The following is a 13,219-nucleotide window of genomic DNA, read 5'->3' on the forward strand; positions in this document are numbered from 1 at the left end:
GGTTAATGATTCTGTATGAATTAATTATAAACAGGCTTCAGCCTAATTATAAGGACTCAATGAGATCATTTAATTAAATGTTTATTCTTCCAAAAGTGCTGCAGAAGACTTAGCAGCTGAATGCATATAACCAACTGGAAAATGGCACGCGTTTGACATCAGTGGCTGCTAAAGAAGCCTTAAATTACACCCTGCTGTAATTAGCAGCTCAGTGGTGTACCCTTCCCTGAGCTTGACCCCCGTGATCGTGCCAGTGGTTGCAGCATGCAACCATTCTTCTCCATCAGACCTCTCTTCCTGAAAATATTGGTACTGCGTTGCTATTATTTATTTCACCAGCTGAGCGGGCTTAAAAGAAGCACTGCTCTCCAGGCTGACACGTGGCGGCACTTACAATGAGTTGAAAATAAAATTGCACAAAATGTGCTGCTTAGAAGAACGTCCTCCAATCGCTGCATGCATACCAGCTGCGTGCAGCAGCCTAATGCTTTGCAGTTCCAGCTCCCCCATGGGGGTACATCTGCCAGATGTAAGTATTAACGAAAGCAAACTGACACAGAAAGATGAAGCTTCATTAAGCACTGTTATTACCCAGCTTCAGGTGCTAACGGGGCAGCTGCTTGGGGTGGGATGCTGCCACTCGTGCACATCAATGAGGATGCTCGAAGGAAGTGAGGTCTTCAGGAAGCATTGAGCACGCTGCCGCCCGATGGCTTAGGGAGCAAACCCAGCACAGCGACCAAGTGCTGGGCCCCAGGAGGTTGTATGGGATGGGGAGGAGGTGGGGCACAGCCTCACAGCGTGACGTCCTCATTTTGTGCATTGCCTGCTCCATTCCCCGGTGCTTTCCCCTCTCCCCCAGATCTGCACGCATCCCACGCGCTGATGGTCCCAATGCCACGGGGACGGCACGGTCAGAGGAACCAGGAAAAGCTGCAGCTCTCGTGCTCCTGTGGGATACGGGAAATTTCACACACTTTCCCATCTGACACATTGTTCAAACGCTCTGCAGCTGTCAGAGCACTATTGTTCAGGTTCACATCGTGTTGGAGTTTGGGGTGTGTCAGAAAGAGGAAAGAGGGGACTGCAGCCCTGCACTGATGGCTGCCTCTCAGCCAGGTCTCTGTCTGTTCCCCCAGCACAGCCCCATCTCCTCGCTCTCCATCACACCCTCTGCTCTGACACAGCACCCGCTGCCCTCACCCCTTGCTCAAGTTGGAGCTCCCTTTGTAGCTGCTTGCATTACACTGTATCGCTTAGTACTAGCCCAAAGGAACACGCTTGCACCTTGGTCCAATAGCAAAAGGTTTGTTAACCCTCCCTGATGTTCGCATCCTTTTTGCCCCCCTCAGCCTGCATGCTGCTGTGCTCCATGCAGTAGCAGTTGCACAAGAATGCCATGCATGCGAAGCACAGCCCACCCCTGCACTGCCCAACGTGGCTCCTCCAACACCAGCTTGGAGGAGCCCCACAGACCAGGAGATCCTCTCCTAAGGCTGATCCTGGGGAATTCACATCTCCACTTAAATTCACCAGTAGCAGAACCTTGCCCAGGGACACCAGCCTCGATAAAACACTGCTAACTAAAATACACAGCTCACGCTTTCTTTTTCCCATGTGTAAGGTCGTAATGGCTGCTGCAGAAGCCAAAATAAAGACTGCCTAACTGGTATCAGGTGCTGGTGTTTCTGCCTTCCCTACACCTGCAAACCTCATCAGCACTCATTCCTGGGAAAGGCCAAAGTGCCCTGAGCAGCCTCGGAGCCTGGAGGGAGTTAATGAGAATTGGTAGCACTGGGGTAGGGACAGGTAGATTTATGGGGATCACGTAGGTCAGTGGGCCTATTTGTTCTCTCCTCATCTGTTCCCACCTGTGTCATTATCCAGGAAAGGATTACAGACAGGACAGCCTGCGCCTTCATCTCACCACAGCTTTGCTTTTCATATCTGGGTAACGATTGCTCTGGGCAGAGACCTCACGTGGATTCCACATGCATTCATACCAGCAAAAAGTAAGGAAAAGAACATCTATCTAAATAGATGGATATCTGTCAGTTTAGACAGATACGGATCTGTGTTTGTGGGCCAGGACACAACAGTTGCCAGCACTGTGCATGTGCTGGTGCCTGTATGGGAGGTATGTGTCCCTTTACCACTTCAAGGTATCCTCTCATCGCTCCCTGCAAATAGGCTCTGAATGGAAGCCAGCTTGTTTCATGTCCATGAGTCACCTCCATCCCTCCCCATTGCTTTGCTGGGAAGGGCCCTATGTAAGCTCCTTTGTTTAATGCCTGGCTCTGCTCCTCTCCGGTAGGTGCTCCTTGTCAAAGGCATCATCTCAAACAGAGCTCTGAGTAAAGTTATTAAGTCATATATGCCAACGTAATCAGGTTTTGGAGAGGGAAGAGAGCTCAGCTAGTCACAGCTGCTGGGGCAGCAGGCACAACCGATACAGCTGAACAGTGGTGAGATCATTTTCTCCCTAAAACAGCATCTGGAGAGGTTCAGGTTTATAGAGAGTGAACATTTCAGATGCTGCTTTGCACCAGGTGGGGAAACTGGAAGCCCAGACCCAACCTGGCTGAGGCCGAGAGAGTGTCCTCCAAGATTTTAGGATGCTTTGGGCCAAGAAATTAAGGGCTGAAGCGCCTGACTGGAGAAGGAACCTTTTAGCTGATTTCAGAGAAATTCCACACCCTGCGCTGTCTGTGTGAACCTTTTCACTGACTTTGAAGTCAGCTTCTCCCTCAGGGCACGCGGATTAACAAACACTGTGACTGAGTCCCATTTCCTCCTTTCCAAATGAAATCTAACATCAGCGATTGAGAAAGAAGAACCTGCATTGTAATAAATCCCCACAGTTACGGCCATCACCGCTTTTGTTATGAAAGCCCATCTTTTGCTGCGGTTTGTTTGTTTTGTTCCATGAATTAACTTTGTGTATTCGCGAGATTAAAAGCTTAAATGGGATCAATGAAGACTACACAGCGTGCATCAAAGTAATTGCGGATTGTTTTTGCAGGCTCCAGAAGAGCAGCAATATCGAAGTGCTGTGGGTTTAGGGCAATCATTATGAATTTTTTCAAATAAAGAGATGAAAGGAAATACGGTGTTGGTATGCTGGGCTGAACCCAATGGTTTGTTGTTTCCAGCACGCTGGGACCTCTCTTGGGGCAAAGGTACATCGCGTCTTCTTGAAGGCAGCAATCCGATCCTCCGATCACTTGGAGAAAAACCATTTGCTGTCCTTGTACAGGATGTTAACTATGTGGAAAAGTAATAAAGCGGCGTCAGCCTCGGAGAGAATCACAGGAACGTCCAGCGCTGCCTCCCATCCTTTCTACCTTGGAGCAAAGCTGTATGGAAAACATATTAAAATCATGAGTTCAGCTCCGCTTTCCAGATGGCATCGCACGATATGAAGTTTGCTGGCATTTGCTTAAAACTAGACTCTTCTGATCCAGAAGGGTAAAGCTTGTAATATTCTCATCTTCCAAGTCCTTGATTTCAGATGTTTGTCGTTCCCATAAATTACCACGTACAGCCAATAGAAAGCAGTTATTTTCTACATCGTGGAAATAAGAGAGATTTGTGGATTTGGTATTACATAGTGTGAGCTATTTTAATATGCTGAATGTATAGAAACGCTGAATTTAATATTCTCAGAATAAATCACACCCAATTTCAAGGCAGAATTCCTTCTCTTCTCTGCTCTGTTGAATTCAGAAAACCCCAGACATTTGGCATGACCTCCTTTCAACGCACCCAACACATAAACCTTTGTGTTTAAAACCTCTTCCATACAGCCTTACTCAGTTCAGCCAGAGTTCTTATTAATTGGGAAGGTGATGGCTGAAGAGGACCAGTGGCAGGATGGGACGATGCTGTGGTGTGCACCAGGCAGGGGCCATGGATGGGGAAGCCACACTGGCTGCCCTACCTGTGTTCCCATTTCCAACCCAGCATGCTGCTTGTGGACACTGGGATGAGTTGGCACCAACTCAACCAAAGAGATCCATTTGAGATTTCTGCTACTGACATGTAATCATTGCAGAAGCACTCACAAACGCACTGAATAGTTGGAGCAAGTGGGCCTATTTTGAAGAGAAGTTGTCTGCACACGTAGCAGGAATGGGAAAAGACGTGTTTCATCAACTTGTGTGGTGTCTGAAAGAGGTGACACAGTTGGCAGTAAGGAGAGCGTGTTGCAACGTTCCTCAATTGCAAAGAAAACACTGAGCTGTGCTTTTCTGGACAGATCCTCATCTGGTGTAAATCAGTGAAGCTTCACCAACGTCAGGTTGCTCCTGGATGCTGTTGTCAGGTCTTCCAGAGTCAACGCTATGGAAGCCCATAGTTGCACATATTAAAGTAATCAGGAACATTTTCATTACTGACTGTGCAAGTGAAATGAAGACAGACATAATGGAAATGTGTTCAAAAAATTTTACTGACAAAGATCTTAAATAAAAATGCTTTTTTTCTCTTGTGTATGACTGTTGTCTAACAGATGCCATTAATACAATGGAAGGATTGTAGTGGAGGGGAGAGGAAATATATTTCCCAATTCCTACTGGAAATTATGTCTCCGCTTAATTCCTCCAAGCAGCTTAGATTCAAATAATTCTTATTTCTTCCCGCTGGCCGTTTCCCATGGCTGCACATCCCTTCTGCATTGGCACTGTCGTTTCACAGCTGTCACACATTCCCATGAACAACAGATCACCATTGGCCCTGTACAATCCATATTGGGGGGGGGGAGCAGCAGGTATGGATAAAAGGTAAAAAGGACATTTTCAATTTGCAGATTATTTGCTGACTTTGTGGGTGGATTTACTATCTTTCATCTTCATAAACATGGGAATTTGCTCTTCTTTACCTGCGTGGTCACCTCTCTCACGTGGTCTTGAATGCAGCTGCACAAAATATGTATCCATATCCCAGCCAGCATGGCAGGACATGGGTTCTTCAGGAGAAGCAGGGAATTCTGTGCCCAGCGTGAGGAATTGTATGTTACCAGGAGGGTTCACAAGTGTGACCAAGAAGTAGTAAGAGTGCCTCTACTCTGGGCCTGGGATGGAGCAAGTTCTCAAGCAAGACTCCATCCTTCAGGGTTAGCCACAGAAAAACACAGTACTGATCTTCACCCTCCTCCTTCATCATGTTTTCTAGAGCAAGTTTTCCCCAAGTCAGACATTTCCCTGCTGCTTTCTGCTGTCATTACAGAGTCCAGCTTCTCACTTACTGTTTTATTCAAAGAGGGAAGTATATTTATTCCATATTCATACAGATGTGCATGTGGCTATAGCTTTCAAGAACTTCTAATCCACGTCTATGTTAAACCAGCCTCTGCCTTTTGCTGACAAACTTGCTGCTTTGTTCTCAGGACACCAAGCAGCTGGCACCAAAATTCCAAGCATTTTTTTCTTCTACCCATCTTCCCTCTTCATTCTCCAAAACTTCTGTCCTGGTGAGAAACCTATCACACACTGCTGGGCCGACGCAGAGCTCTGCTTCTGTTCTGTAGTAAGGGACGTATCCACTGGAAGAAAAGGGCTGGTCCAGGCCTGGTGGTGTGGTGGGATGGGGGAAGGCTGGAAGGCAGCTTCCCAAGGTGCTGCCTCCTAGGAGCTGCTGGGATGTTGGCTCTACATTGGCCATGGAAGAACACGGCTTCCTCTCTGTCCCCAGAGCTGGGTGGGTGGTCTGTAATAAACACACACAGGAGCTGAGGTGTGGATACATGGAAGAGTGGGGTTGACACATTGGAAGGATCATTAGAGTTATGTGTCCTTCAAGGAAGGATGAATGCCACCTGTTCGGTGGGAATGCTGCCCAATAGATATCCACAGTCATAGGGAGAAATTTCCCTTGCAATTTACCTTCTCAGCATCTCCACCAAGCTTCACACATCCACCTTCTCCTTCATCTTTGCAGTTGCTTTCAGGCTTCTCTCCCTCTGCATTTAAGCCATATAAGAGAGGCTGGAGAAACTGCTCCTCATTTGATCTGTAATATGGAAAATATCCTGTGGAGATGGCTGAATAATTCACATTCTCCTCCTTCTCAGAATAAAGCCTGCTGTCATCAAACCTTTCTTCCGTTTCTGTGTTGATCTGCAAGGCAAGGAGGAAAGATGGGCCCATAAGGACCAGTACCTCCTCCCACCTCTCTGCCACGATCTGCTTGAGATAAACAGAGAGGTGGTCAGAAATTTCCCATCAAAGCCATTTGTGATGGAAAATTGGGTCTTCAGCTAAAACATTTGAAAAAGAGCCTACTTGCACTGCAAATATTTGTATTTTGTTTAAAGCTTAAGTTTCAAAAACCAGTTATGATGTAAAAAAAAAAATACAGCTCTTTCCTTCTGAGCCCCGAAACGGTTTCTCAGGAAGAGTTTTCAATGAAATCCAAATACAAGATAGCCTCTATATTCTCGTTAGTAGTTAGTAGTCGTTAGTACTTGACACAGGCTCTTCATGTTTTCTTTGTCCTGATGAAGGGTCACAATAAGTAGACTTCAGAAATAACAATCCGATCTCCAACCCTTCCTGTCTGATTTTTTACTCCTGTTTGGCATAGCACAAACCACGGCCTGCAGAGACAGCACCTGTGCCTGATTTGAGGTTAAATTTACCGATTGCATGAGTTTCCTTGACAGATTCCAAACCAAAGTCATGGTTCTCCCATGTTTGATTTAGTCTGATTGATGGTCTCCTGAAAACCTTGGTAGCTCAGTGGTGCTCCTGAATGTTCTGGAAATGGAAGAATATTGAAATTTCAGTAGATTCTTTAAAAAAAAGTTGGTTCGACCCTCTTTTCCTCCTGGTATTTTCCTTTTGAGTTTTCCAACCAACCCAAAGAGGCATGTGCAATTCAAGGCTTTGACTGAGTTTGGGTCTGATGTTTCAAATCAAATCCCATTTTATTAATTGAAAAGTCCATTTATCAAGTCATCACTATTACAAGACCTCATCTCCTTGAAAAATATAGTCATATTATAGCCATATAGTCATATTATAGCCATATAGCCATATTAGAGCTATATAGTCAGAGTCCCTACGTTTTTTAGTGTTTTAAATATAGATTACAAATACCTCATTCAGAGGGGCCTTAATCTACACATCTGGGTAACACAAGTGCAACCCAAGGGTTCCCAGGGGAGAGAGAGGGTATTTTTATGGTTACCAGGTACCTAAGAAGCACTGGAGAAGAGAAAGCCTGTGGGGAGAGCATCATCTACATCTGTTATGTTCCCTTGGTGATGGGGTTCCAGGGCAGCATCACAAAGTGAGTGGGACTGTTGTCCCACTCCTGGTTGCTTTTATCCCTATCAGAGAGAAAATGAATTACTGAGATAACCCCTTACAAATGATCATCTTGGATTTATGATTGTATTGCATTTGTCATACACATAAAAAACCATCTTTTAGAAGCAGGTTGGTTCTTTCCATTGTTGGTCTTTTTCCCATGGCTTTGGTTTTGTCAAGTGGTTATCACCTATAAGTGTGAAAGAAGAGATAGGACATATCCTACAGGACCCCCAGTTGTACCCAGTCAGCACATGTTTAGAAGCCATCATTTACTCTGGAAACCTTTAACATTTACACTGCTTGCTGCTCAAGTTCTTAGATGAGCAGCCCTCATCTAAGAGGGAAAAATGAAAAACTCCACTTGAAAGCTCCCACACATTTTAAACCAGCAGTAATGATGACAGTGTGGGCATTTCATTGCTCGGCACAAGGATTACATCTCTCGGTGAAACCCCTCAGTCCTTAGCTGGGTAGGAGTGGATGGGGCCGATGAGAGCTCATTGTGTCTCTGAGCTTTCTCCACATGTTCTCTTGAAAATGAAACGAGCCTTTTTTTTCCCCAAGTTTCAAGAATGGTGAGTCAGGGTGACTTCACCAGCACAGAGCACAGAAATCATACGTCTGATCTGGGAGGAAATTTGTGTTATGACAACGCATGTATGAACTTTATCCAGGGAACGTGCTGAACAGAGAGTTCAGAAAATGAGTGGCTTTTGTTTTCAGTTCCCCCTGGCTATGAAAACTGTCCTCTCCATCCCTTCGGTGACCCCAAGCAGCACCTCAGGGCCACTCCTCCACCACCCTCTGCAGCCCCACAGAGCCTACTGGATGGGCAGCCAACGTGACTCACATGGAAGGATGCATTTCAACAGAAATAGCACCAGATTCAAGCATTTTTTCCTCATTTGCATACTAATCGCTGCAAAGGCAGTGATCAGTATTAATTTCCTGTTGCTGCAACAGAATAATGCAGCTCTCTTTGGCTGATAAATGCAAAAGGAAGAAGGGAATGCCTCAGTTGTGCCTTTCAAGGCGTTTTCAAAAGCTACATATTTCCATACTTACATAAAAGTACTTACTATATCCTGTAAATATATAGAAACACACAAAGACTTCCTGATACCTCACATCAAAATAGTTATCATCTCCTTTCCTTCATTCAGGTTGCAATTACTTTCTGCTAAATGACAGATGACTTTCCTTATTGCCATAACAGCTTGCGTGTATTTCAGTGTTTAACTGGCAAGTGTGACAAAGTGGAGCACATTCTCTAAGAATACATTAAAAAAGCCCATAAATAACTGAGTCACTGAGAAATTCAGAATAAGATTCATCCTCATATAGCATCCAATCTATTTACCAAAAATGCCAGAGCTCTAAAGCATAGGGATGATTATGAGTAGCCTGAATTATTATTCGTCCCATTTATTATCCTTGTTGCTGCCTGCAGTAAAACGTGGTTTATTATAATGTGACTTCTCAACTGCTTCAGGATGATATAGCAGCAGCTAATGAAGTGTTCAGGCACCGAGAACCCCGGCTTCATTGAAATTCATTACCACAAAAATACTGCCAGAACTAATTGCTGTCAGGGGCTGCTTATGCATGTGCCTTAGTTCCATTTCCCAAAATGACAGAGCTAACGCCGGTACAAGTGAACAGAAAAAACCATCAAAGGGGAAAGGAGCAGCCCCTGAGCTCCCATCCCCGCAGGTGCATCCTTTGCAGTGCATGCCCATGGGATGTGCTCATCCCTCAGCCTGGCAGCTTCCTCCAGGAGCCAGCACTGCTGCCGTGCCCAAAGCCGGATGAGGATTTCTTTGCCTTTAATTGAAAGGTAGCATCTTTCTGCAGAGGAAATTCAGGGAGAACGACTGAGCAGGACAGGGTCCTAAGGAAAAGATGGAGAATCTCTGCTGCCTCCAGCGCACTCAAATTTAGGCCTCCTCTCCCAGGTAACAGGGAGAGGATAAGAGGGAATAGCTTTAAGTTGTACTGGGGGGGGTGTTCAGGCTGGGTATTAAGAAATATTTATTCTCAGAAAGGGACAGTCTGCACTGGCACAGCTGCCCAAGGAGGTGGGGGGGTCTCTGTCCCTGGAGGTGTTCAGAACGGTGAAGATGTGGCACCTGGGACACAGTCAGTGGGCATGGAGGGGGGGGGTGGGTTTGGACTTGGGGATCTTAGAGGTCTTTTCCAACCTTAATGATTCTGTGATTCTATGATTCTATTCTGAATTGCCAGCATGTGGAAAAGGCGTGGGCTTTGGGCCAGAGGAGGACCTGGGATGTGATGGCAGAAGGCAGAGGTGAGCACCAGAGCTGGGATGTTTCAGCCCCCCTGCACCCCGGCGTGCCCCCCACCTCCTGCTCCCCTCACACCCACCCCCATACAAGGCACAGATCCTCCCTATGCTCCAAAACGGATGCCCTTTCTGAAAAACAGATCCTCTTTCCTAGCTGGGAATGCTCCTTTCCAAACCAGCCAGGAAGGAAGGGAGAGGAATCTGTGAGCACAGCCGAAGTTTGTGAAGCAGGGACTGCTGGAGGAGCTCGCTGTACAACTCAATTTGCACAATGTCTGAGCACTCCACTTTCAAAAGTCAGCCCAAGCAGATCGTTCCAGATTCCCCTTGCCAGAATCCTTGGGATGGGTCCAAGGGAATGATCTTGTCTGCTGCAGGTGGGTTATGGACCCCCTGGGAGGCGCCTGAGGTGTTGGGGAGTTCACTAATTACGCTCATTACAGCTTTTAGGGGAAGGATGCTCCCTCAGCACAGCAAGTCACGGTGCTCAGAGCAGGACACCTTTCAGACACCTCCTGATGGGAGCAAGGTGAAGAGGGTCATTTCTCCTTGCATTTGTACCTTCTGGAGTCCGACTTTGCTCCGGAGATCAGTGGGAGGAAAGCTGTCCTTTTTTGGAGCCTTCCAGTGTTTTCCATAACAACTTCCCTCCAACTTCAGACCTCTGTGACTTGGCCAGTTTGATTCAACAAAGACAACTTTTATTATCTTACTGAAAAGCCTGGATGTGCTGCTATGTCGTGCTTGCTACATACACATTTTTAAGCATTAGTCATGCCACAACATCTGCTTTTTATTGGTAATTACACTATCCACATTTTAATAAGAGGTAATTCTTAAATTTCTCATAAAATATATACGACTCTTGGGAAAGAAGGTGAAAGGTTTTGCAAGCCTCTCACAGCCACAGGACCAAAATGAGTGGAAATAAATCCTTCCCAAGCAAAACTTGTCCAACCCCTCACGGCAGCACATCCAGGGATGCCGTGTGATTTGCCGTCCCCTTTTCTCCTAATTGTTCACGCTCTGCAGAACAGACCTGCACCGTCTGTGTGCTGCAGCCCTTCTGGGTGCTATTAATTTGCTCAGAAATAGAGACCCGGTGCTAAAACTGCCCATACATGGACACCCCCTCCTGGGTGTGACCTCCTTGGAATTAGCGTGAAAGGGGTTCTGTGAGATCAGCTCAGAACTGGGGAGCAGTAAAAGTTTTAAGGCTGTTTCCACATGTTGTAGACACCCCAGAATTGCAAATAGGTGTCTGGATTAATGGACCGTAGCTTGTTTTCTTATTTATTGGATGCTCAGTTGAAACAGAGTCAATAGAGAGTGGCTGAAAAATGAAGCACGGCTAAAGCGGAAGACAAATATCTAGATAAAGCATCATGAAAAAATCTTTCAGTGTCCATTAAAAGCATCCTGTTCCCTATTTCCCCCTCTCTCCCTGCAGGTGAGTGCTGCTGTGCTGCTCTGGCCATGGCAGAATTTGGCTCTTTGATTCCTCCGATCGTTTCCAGGGATATTATCCAGCCATTCTGGAAAACCTGACACTTGACAAACGACACTTCTGCAAGGTCATCCTTAAACCTTTGAGGAACAGGGAGCTTTTTCAGCTGCCCCTGCCCTTCCCTGAATGCCGGCAGCCAAGCCCATATGGAGCATTGTGGGCTGAGCTCGTTGTTGATGCAAATGCATACGACTAGTTTTGATTAAAAGCAAAATGCAGAATTGACTCAAACTGCCTTTTTGTTTGAAAAGCTTCAAGCTCCTCATTATCATCAGGCTTTCTTTCAGGGCAGGAAATTGGAATTTCCATGAAATAGTGCTGGAAGGCACAGGGTAAAGTCAAAGAACACGTAAGTTCCGAACAAATGGAAGGATAAACGTGCAAAACAAATTTGGGGACACTCAGCTAAACATTTGGGGGCACATTATGGCCCGTGGGCTGTTTAAATCATGCTGTGTGTATAAATCAGCCATATATACCAGCAGCACACAGCGGTGGATTTGAGAGCTCTTTTCCATATGCACAATTACTCATAGCTACGCAGTATGTAATTATGGCATTCAATAGCCAAGAAGGGTTTGTATTGTGGTGTGCCTGGGTTGCATGGTTTTCATGTGAACAAGGAGCTCATTGCAGAGCCCAAAGAGACTTTGTGCACCCCCAGGGCTGCTCAGCAGTGCTTGGGAATGCAGTGCCAGGAGGGATGTGCTGAGCACGGCCAGCATGCAGGTGGGCCAGCACCGACCTTCCTCCCTGGGATGTCCTGGCTCATCGGAAAATCCTCGCGCCAAGGGAAACTGGAAAGTGGCAACAGCTTTCTTCTGTCTTTCAACACCAGGATGAATCTGGCAAGAGAATCTCTTCATTTTTATGGGGCTTTAATCATAGCCAGGGCTGGCAGTGGTCCTCCCAAATGAGAGCGGTTGGTGTTTCCCAGCATAGGAGCAGGCTGCTCTGTGCGCAATGTTACAGAGTGCTTTCTTAAGTTTCCACAAGGAGGAAAATAAAAGGAAGCACGTTTTTGCCAAAGACTATATTAAAAAGTTGTATTTCGGTTACAAAGAAAAGCTCTCTGGAATTAGAGAATTGGGGAATTGAAATTGCTTTGTCCCATGCTCCGTACTGCGGATTTTAATAACAAAACCAGTTATTTCCTTGTGTTTTCTGCCTGCCTTCTCAGCTTTGCAGCAAGATCGTGGCACTCAGGTCAGGTTTTTCAATGGGGACGGGGAGAAGTGGCTTTAAGACATTGTTCCGCAGAGGATATGGTGCCTCTGAGCAGGTGGGAGTCTGCGGATAGGTGACCACTGCTTCACTGTGCTCACACGTGGCACTACTGGAAGAGAGGCTGCCTTTGGGACACACACTTCTGATTCCAGAAATATTTGCAGAAACTAAAATCTTATTAAAAACCTGAAAGTAATTAATGAGATGCAGATTAACCTTCTAAACACTCATGGCGGTATCAGGAACTCACCTCCATCCCCAGGAGGAAAGCACATTCTGGTTCTACCTTCAAACATCCCCTCATGCTCTGGTGGATGAAATGGGATTCGCTTCTCCCCTGCTGTAAGAACAAGAAAACCAATTATTTTTTACTCCGTTGTTGTCGTTCCGCCACAAACAACACATCACTGTATCTTCAAGACAGCCCCAAAAGGAGGAAAAGTATTACAGCTGACAGCACGTAGGAACTCTAAGAAGCTTAAAACAGAGAGTAGAGAGGGAAGGCGTACGGGGGATTGGCACTGTAAGGCTTTCCCAAAACAAACCTGACTCTGCTTTCATGCTGGTAGGTGACAGCAGAGAGAAAACTCCATGTGTGTTTAAAAAACAGGTCATCTTTAAGAAATGTTAGGAAAATCTTGGGTAGACATGAGCAAACAGCCCTGCAGCGGTCATTTGTCTTTGCTGTCAAGAGGAAAATTAAGGCTCCAGGGGACACAGAGGCCAGGTTTGATGGATGCTCGCAGCAGAAGACAAGTGGGTCAGCATTCCTGTCTGCCATAGAGTCGTGCTCTTTCCCAGGAGAAAAGTTACTGCACAAAGAATACACCTGAAGGGAGGAGGGAGGGGATGGGAAGAAAAACAGTG

General features: G+C 46.1%; 2 protein-coding genes and 1 long non-coding RNA gene across 14 annotated transcripts in view; 1 reads left to right on the forward strand and 2 right to left on the reverse strand.

Moving 5' to 3' along the window:
• Positions 1 to 13,219, reverse strand: part of SLC25A48 (solute carrier family 25 member 48) — a 90,071-nt gene that overhangs the window by 21,799 nt on the left and 55,053 nt on the right. For all 4 annotated transcript variants that reach the window (XM_046900372.1, XM_046900374.1, XM_040646918.2 and 1 more), the window contains exon 3: positions 12,603 to 12,692. In XM_046900372.1, coding sequence (XP_046756328.1) covers positions 12,603 to 12,648 — 46 coding nt within the window. In that variant the 5' untranslated portion in view covers positions 12,649 to 12,692. The remainder of the gene's footprint in view (positions 1 to 12,602; positions 12,693 to 13,219) is intronic.
• On the reverse strand, positions 2,995 to 7,258 carry LOC121106743. Of its 7 annotated transcripts, none has more exons than XM_046900484.1 (5): positions 7,196 to 7,258; positions 6,638 to 6,755; positions 6,094 to 6,182; positions 5,883 to 6,009; positions 2,995 to 3,356 (listed from the first exon to the last, which is right to left on the reverse strand). In XM_046900484.1, the coding sequence occupies exons 2-5, from the start codon at positions 6,677 to 6,679 to the stop codon at positions 3,291 to 3,293; spliced, it is 324 nt and encodes a 107-aa protein (XP_046756440.1). In that variant the 5' UTR covers positions 6,680 to 6,755; positions 7,196 to 7,258; the 3' UTR covers positions 2,995 to 3,290. The 7 variants fall into 7 exon arrangements, with proteins under 7 accessions (XP_046756440.1, XP_046756439.1, XP_046756438.1 ...); XM_046900483.1 differs by lacking the exon at positions 2,995 to 3,356 and adding an exon at positions 4,433 to 5,706 and having other exon boundaries at positions 6,094 to 6,116; XM_046900482.1 differs by lacking the exon at positions 2,995 to 3,356 and adding an exon at positions 4,433 to 5,706.
• LOC107054539 lies at positions 7,258 to 11,346 on the forward strand. Of its 3 annotated transcripts, XR_005839693.2 has the most exons (6): positions 7,258 to 7,439; positions 9,168 to 9,268; positions 9,558 to 9,621; positions 9,759 to 9,995; positions 10,062 to 10,147; positions 11,069 to 11,346. It is a non-coding gene; the product is annotated as an uncharacterized LOC107054539 (long non-coding RNA). The 3 variants fall into 3 exon arrangements; XR_005839692.2 differs by lacking the exon at positions 9,759 to 9,995 and having other exon boundaries at positions 7,262 to 7,439; XR_005839691.2 differs by lacking the exons at positions 9,759 to 9,995; positions 10,062 to 10,147 and having other exon boundaries at positions 7,265 to 7,439.

This window comes from Gallus gallus, chromosome 13, assembly GCF_016699485.2.
Source record: "Gallus gallus isolate bGalGal1 chromosome 13, bGalGal1.mat.broiler.GRCg7b, whole genome shotgun sequence".
Classification (NCBI taxonomy): Eukaryota; Metazoa; Chordata; class Aves; order Galliformes; family Phasianidae; genus Gallus; species Gallus gallus.